Raw genomic sequence first — 6,951 nt, 5'->3', positions numbered from 1 at the left:
GGTGAAGAGATTGACATAGTTAACAGTTTTAGTTTACTTGGCTCCACAATCAACACTCTTGGTAACAGCAGCCAGGAAATCAAGAGACAAATTGCATTGGGAAAGTCAGCTGTGAGGGACCTCTCAAGAGTACTGAAGAGCAATAATGTCAGGCTGGAGACTAAGGTGTGCCCGATCTGGGCTATAGTCTTTGCAATTACGTGCTATGCATGAGAGAGTTGGACAGTGAATAGGGATGACAGAAAGAATTGATGCCTTTGAGCTGTGGTGCTGGAGAAGAGTATTGAATATACCATGGACTGCTAGGAGAACAAATAAGTTTGTCCTGGAGAAGGTGAAGCCGGAATGCTCCTTGGAGTCAAAGATTCTGGGGCTTCATCTGACATACTTTGGGCATATTGCAAGGAGGGACTGGTCTTTGGAGAGGGTCATCATGTTTGGGAGAGTGGAGGGACGGCGCAGGAGAGGAAGACCCTCAATGAGATGGATCGATTCTGTGAGTGGAGTGGTGGGAATAAGCGCGTTTGGGATGGCTAGGTTGGCACAGGATAGAGCAGTGTTTAGAGCTCTTATACATAGGTTCGCTATGAGTTGCAAGCGACTAGATGGCACACAAGAACTATGAATCTGTATTTACTTACAATAACATAACAATCACCGTCCCAGGCTTAGCAGCTGCTCACATGGGGTGGCAGCGCCCAGGAGCAAGTGCCATCAGGTGTCACCTTCCACAGCACTCTGCTCACCAGAAACGCTCAGAAATGAGTATTACTTCATCTTTTAATTTAGGAATAGAGGGGAAGGTGACAGAACCATATGCAAGGTCCCTCAGTCAGGGTCCCAGACACTGAGCTTCAGAAACTCACTACCTCCTAGGAACTGGAGCCTCTAGAAGAAACATCCATCACTCGCCTCCCATCTGAAGTCAGTCATCACAGAAAACAACCCCAGGAAGACCTGTGTGCTGCTCACATGCCCTCCTGCTGCCTCCATCCTTTCTGGGGAAGTAGGAACAGTCTATGTCTTGATGGACATCCTCCCCATCTTCTCACAATTCAAAGGTCAAAATTAAAACTTTTTCTCTCCCAGAACGCCTCCAAGCCTTCCTGGTTTGTTGGTGACACTCCATCCCAATAAAATAACAAGGTGGCCAAAATCAATATGTAAACTGACCAAGAAACATAAAAAAAAAACCCTACTGTGAAAGATTTCCAGAATGTCAACTTCTGTCACTTCATCAGCCTAGTGCTGAGACTCACTGGGCAGGGCAATGTGCTGGCACTGTGCAGGCGGGGGCCTGAGTCAACCAGACATCCTTGCCACACAGGCATGAGAATGATCCCCATTGTACAGATCAGGAAACAGAGCTTCCGGAGAGCAGTGGCTTCAGAGGTGGAGTGGGGACATGATCAGATACACAGCTGAAGGTCTGATGGTCCATTTCTGTGGTTGCTATGGACACTGGATGACAACAGTGACGCTGAGCCTTCTACTTGCTTCGTCCACCACTCCAAAATGGCAGCTGAGCCCAGATTTCTCCTTCAGCCTCGAGTTGTCCACTTCAACTACAGTTCTCACCTCCCAGCACACATCTAGGTCCAATAACTGGAGGCCAGACTCAACTCAGGACGGACAAGTGTGCACACTGCTCTTTGCAGACCCTTGGTCCTCCCATACCTCAGAGCTGCCCTCACCTGCCGGAAAATGTAGCTGGCCAGCGGCTCGTCCAGGTTGGGGTGGTGGTCGATGAAGGCAAAGAGGTCCAGCCCGGACCCGTGCTTCTCCATCACCAGCTGGAAGAATCCTTGGTTCTCGAACACGTCCAGCACCTGGTGAGACAGGTGGAGCTCAGCTCTGCTGGGACGCCTTGTGGTCAGCAGTTCTACAAGGCCCTGCTTGGCACACACAATGCTGTGCCCACCTTGATAATGTTGGCATGCTCAACCGTGGAAAGGATTGCTATCTCCAGAGTGACCTTCCCGAGCTTGGGGTCCTCGACCCAGCCGTCCTCCAGAACCTTCTCCTTCTTGATAAACTTCACCACAACCTGCAGGGAGAGCAGAGGGGGAGGGTGACAAGTCCCTGCCTGCAGCCCTGTTCAGCCTTACGGGGATGGTGCCTCCACCTTCACCCTGCCCTGGTCTCAGAGCTAGGAACGAAAAGAGGTCAGTGTGAGCCCTGCAGGACTAGAGGTGGATGAGGTCGGTGCTGGCCTGGAATGACCACAGTCATGACTGGCACAGTGGAACGTTCCAGAACACAAGTCTGAGGCAGGAGCAGGGCAACTGATGGGGACAAAAGTGCAGGCAAGGACAGGGCAGCAAGAGGGAGACTTTGGGATAGCCAATCATCTCTCAAACCAGCAGGCAAGCAAAGGTGGGGTTCGGGAGTGACTGGTGAGTGAGTGTGAGGTGCCCTCGGAGGTGGGGTCCACACAAGCCCAGAGCTGAGACAGGTGGAATGAGAGGAAGCTGGAGAAGGATGAGGAAAAGACTGGAGACCTGAGGGATCAGCATTAGGCAGCTGGAGGAGCCCTTAAGCTGGGGCCAGAGGGCACGTCAGAGATAGTGCTGCACGCCCATCAGGTGTGCCAACACAAGCCTAGAAGGACACTAAGAACAGAGTGCAGAGAGCAGGGAAGGTGGACCCAAGCATCCCAAGGAAAACCCGGTGAAAGTTCCCCGGATGCTGAGCTGTCCAACTCCTGCAAGCTCGGTTTCTGAGGAGGGGATTACTGGAGGCCAACTGCCCATTTTCTCCTACTGGGCAGCTGGTGGATTCAAACGACTGGATGTGCAGCTGCCCCGACTTATAAAGGATGAGCGGGCTCCTCTCACAAAGATGCGGTGGTGGCATTCAGTGTCTCACAGAGACCCTACAAACAGAGATCTGAACCTCACCCTGCCCTGTGCCACCTGGCCTGCTCACGCCCACTGAGTTCCTCTCGTTCACTGAGCAGCCCGACGTCTCTCCTGACAACATGCCCACAGTAAGTGAGACCACTGTCCCCACGCGTGCTGCTCAGGAACGGCCTGGCTGCACGGCCTTGGAGACAAGTGTCTGTTTTCCTTGCAGTCCCGGGACAATCAGTGCTCTTCTCCAGCACCACAGCTCAAAGGTGTCAATACCAGAATGAGAGCCACTATGATGCAGAATCTACTCGACACAGTGGGTTTGGTTTGTCTTAAACAAGCTTCGAACTTTCCTATCAAAAGTCCCACTAAGTATCAAAAGAGAGCAAAGACAAACATTACCTTACTATAACCTGCAGAGACTGCTGAATGACAACGATAAAAAACATCCACCAGAAATTTCTGCCAGGATAACCCATTTCACAACAATACTAGGTAACACTGAGTATGGGCTAAAAGGGGGGAAACCCCCATCATCACTGAGACAGGGGAACTCGCATAACCTGTGCAGTAGAAAAACCACACCCAGCATCTCCCTGGAAATAGTAAGAAAAAAGTAAGAAATGAACTTCAGAAAATGAATAAGATGAAGACTAGACTAGACCTAAACATAATAAAGACCTAACAAAGATGGAAGGATCTCTGCTGACCGAGTGGGAAGGAGCTGTGTTGCCAAGACAAAGGCATGAGATTCAAATCTATCTGCTGTGCTGAGGGAGAAAGATGAGTAATGCAATGTACAGCCTTTGAAACCCACTGGTGGGTCAGCTATGCTGTTGCTAGGAGTCGTCGAGTCGAATACAACCCACAGAGACCCCAAGAACAGATCTGAACCTGTCCCATCCTGCGCCATCTTCACATTTCCTGACACACTAGAGGCCGCTGTTGGAGTCTCTGTGTCAATCCACCTGGTTGAGGGTCTTCCTCTCCTTCCCCAAGCCTCCACCCTTCCAGCATCATGTCCCTCTCCAGGGAACAGCCTCTCCTCACAACATGCCTGAAGTATGTGAGGCAAAGTTTCACCATCCTTGCCTCCAAAGAGCAGTCTGGCTGCACCCTCTCTAACATATACCTGTTTGTTCTTTTGACCGTCCATGGGATGTTCAGTGCTCTTCAACACCACAGCAAGGGCATCAATTCTTCTGTCATTCTTAATCACTGTCCAGCTCTCAGATGCATAGCAAGTGACTGGAAAGACTATGGCCTCAATCAGATGCACCTTAGTCTTCAAACTGTCATCATTGCTCTTCAATAATTTGGAGAGTTCCCCAACTGCAGCTTTCCCCTGTGCAATATTTCTCCGGATTTCCTGACTGTTGGTACCAACGGTGTTGACTGTGGATCCAAGTAAGATGAAGCTGTTGACAATTTCAGTCTTTTCTCCATCTATCATGATGTTGCCTACTGGTCCAGTGGTAAGAATTTTTGTTTTCTTGATGTTGAGATGCAATCCATATTGAAGGCTGTATTCTTTGAGTCTCTGCAACAAATGCTTCAGGTCCTCCTCACTTTCAGCATGCAAGGCTGTGTCATCTGCATAATGCAGGTTATTGATGAGTCTTCCCCTGATCTTGATGACATGTAACAACGTAACAAAAATTGGAAAATTGATCCATTAAAAACTACAAAGAAACTAAAGATGACAAAGTAAAAGGAAAGACAGTCATAGGTCAGGAGGACTGATGGTGTTAAGGGAACAGGACTTGCTAACTGCCCTACAGATTGAATGTGGTTTCTTTCAAAATCCCAGCAGGTCCCCCCAACACTCTACTTCCCTAGAAACTGGCAATCTTAAAAAGGAGCAAAGTGAGAAGAACTGCTCTTCTCAATTATAAGACAAAGTTATAAGATACTAGTTATAAAAATCAAGCATGGGACTGGCCTAAGGACAGACATACAGATCAAAATAGAACTAAGATAAAAAGTTTTTCATCTATATGAACTGATTTTTAACCAAGACGCTGTAAGAGTTCAGTGAAAAAGGGGGGAACAGAAACAATAATATGGAATAAGGTAAGCAATAAAGAAAACTAATAAAGTAAAAGGTAGTTCTTTGGGAAAAACTGATAGACCTGGGGGGGAAAAAATCTAACCAGACTGATTGGTGGGGAAACAAATAGAAAACCTCTAAATCGTTTACTTGCAATTCTGTGTCCCTGTGGTGGTTGTTAGGTGAGACTCTGTGAACATCCGGTCTGAGCCTTGCCCCGCCCTCCACCACCCTCACAAATCTCCACTGTGTCATTCTGTCTTGTTGAGAGTCTTTCTCTGGTCCTCTCTCTTTCCCAGTTTGATGCCTTTTTCCAAGCACGAGCCCATTCCGACAAAATGCCCAAAGTGGAGCTGAAGTTTCAGCACTCTTGCCTCGAATAAGCACCCTGGCTGCGTACCCTCCTGGACCTGTTTCTTCTTCGGGCAGTCCATGGGATATTTAGTATTCTTCTCCAGCACCACAACTCAAAGGCCTTGCTGCTGCTGCTTCATCCTTCCTGACTGTCCAGATACATACAAATAGCTGAAAATACCATAGCTCGAATCAGATGGACCTTAGTCTTTAAACAGACATCCTTGCTCTTGAGCATTTTAGAGAGGTCCATGACAGATTTTCTTAAAGCAACACACTTTCAGATTTCTTCACTGCAGCTACCATGGGTATTAAATAGGGATCCACATAAAATACAATCCTTGACAACGGTAATCTCTTCTCCATCTATCAAGGTGCTGCCTATTGGTCCCGATGAGAAGATGGAGTACACACTGAAGGCTGCATTCATTGATCTTTGCAGTATTTCAAGTCTTCACATTCTGCAATCAAGACTGTGCCGTCGTCATGACACCAGCTGCTGATGAATCCTCCTCCAATCCTGATGTCACATAATCTTCCAGCTGCTTGATTTGCTTAGCAGCCTGACTGAATAGGTATGGAGAAAGGCTATAACCCAGACACAATGCTTTTATTATTTTTTCCTGATTTGTGCTATTATCTACATATAATCACTAAAAACAGAGCTCTGGGCGCATAGGCCGTCATAAGCTGTGTTGCTTATGTGGGGCCACCAGCAGCTCCAGGGGAGAAAAGATGGACAATCTCCTTCTGTGTGGTTTACAGCCTTGGAAAGCCACTGGCAGGTCAGCCTGGAGTCAGTTCTGACTCGGAGGCAGTAGCCTGAGCTGCAAGTGTAAATCACCACAGACCACCCCAACACCTTGAGTGAGCATGCAGGTAACAGAGCTGCGGGCCAGCCAGCGGCACTCCCACAGTGACAAGGAATGTTCCAGAAAGATCTCGGATGCAGGACAGAAAGAATCCCACACATTCATACAGGAAAACTAGGACAGTACCCTAGGCGATAAGGCTCACACGAATCGTTCAAATGACCCACAAACATGCAACAGCAGAACCCACAGCACTTCAGCGCCTCATGAGCCTCAGCCTCCAGGACTCCGGGCATGTAAAACAAGACGGTGCCCAGTTACCACTCCAAAAGGCGCACAACCGAGGGTGTGAGGGAGAGCAGGCGGCAGACGCAGACAGTAATGACCAACCCGATGGTGACCGCGGGAATCCTGAAGACTATGACCATGTCACCCTTCAAGCCTGGAACTAAACTCACCCTTCCCGCACAACCTGCAGCCAACGGACAGATCCGTGTGGTGCGAGGTGAGGCCATGCAGGTGTGTAATCCTAGAGCAAATAATCCCACCAGCTCGCGTGTTCAGCATCAGTGAGAGAAAATGCTCTGGAAGCAGGAAGGTGGAGGATGGAGAGAGAAGTGGAGCCACGAGCAGAGAGAGTGGGCAGAGTGATGAGATCATGTGGGGGGGTGGTCACTGTCCGAAACACTGTATGGACAAAGGAGGGCAGTGTGGGCCACTCTACAAACTCGCTTACTCCAACTACGATCAAATGTCAAAGAAGCACAGAAGAATGGGACTAAACCACAGTAAGACATCACCACTGACCCATCTGAAGGAGGACCAAGCAGGAGACCCCACTGCAGACCACCAGGAGGTGGGGAGACCCCACTGCAGACCACCA

The 6,951-nt window shown here is 48.9% G+C and overlaps 1 protein-coding gene across 1 annotated transcript in view; it reads right to left on the bottom strand.

Moving 5' to 3' along the window:
* The window catches only part of PASK (PAS domain containing serine/threonine kinase), a 52,983-nt gene that overhangs the window by 26,570 nt on the left and 19,462 nt on the right, over positions 1-6,951 (bottom strand). The window contains exons 12-13 of the mRNA XM_006893490.1: positions 1,922-2,047; positions 1,695-1,829 (exon numbers count right to left, since the gene is read on the bottom strand). Of these exons, the coding sequence (XP_006893552.1) occupies positions 1,695-1,829; positions 1,922-2,047 (261 nt within the window). The remainder of the gene's footprint in view (positions 1-1,694; positions 1,830-1,921; positions 2,048-6,951) is intronic.

This window comes from Elephantulus edwardii, unplaced genomic scaffold (genome assembly GCF_000299155.1).
Source record: "Elephantulus edwardii isolate Elephantulus edwardi_28Jun2011 unplaced genomic scaffold, EleEdw1.0 scaffold00127, whole genome shotgun sequence".
Lineage (NCBI taxonomy): Eukaryota > Metazoa > Chordata > Mammalia > Macroscelidea > Macroscelididae > Elephantulus > Elephantulus edwardii.
This window is presented reverse-complemented; position numbering and strand designations above follow the sequence as displayed.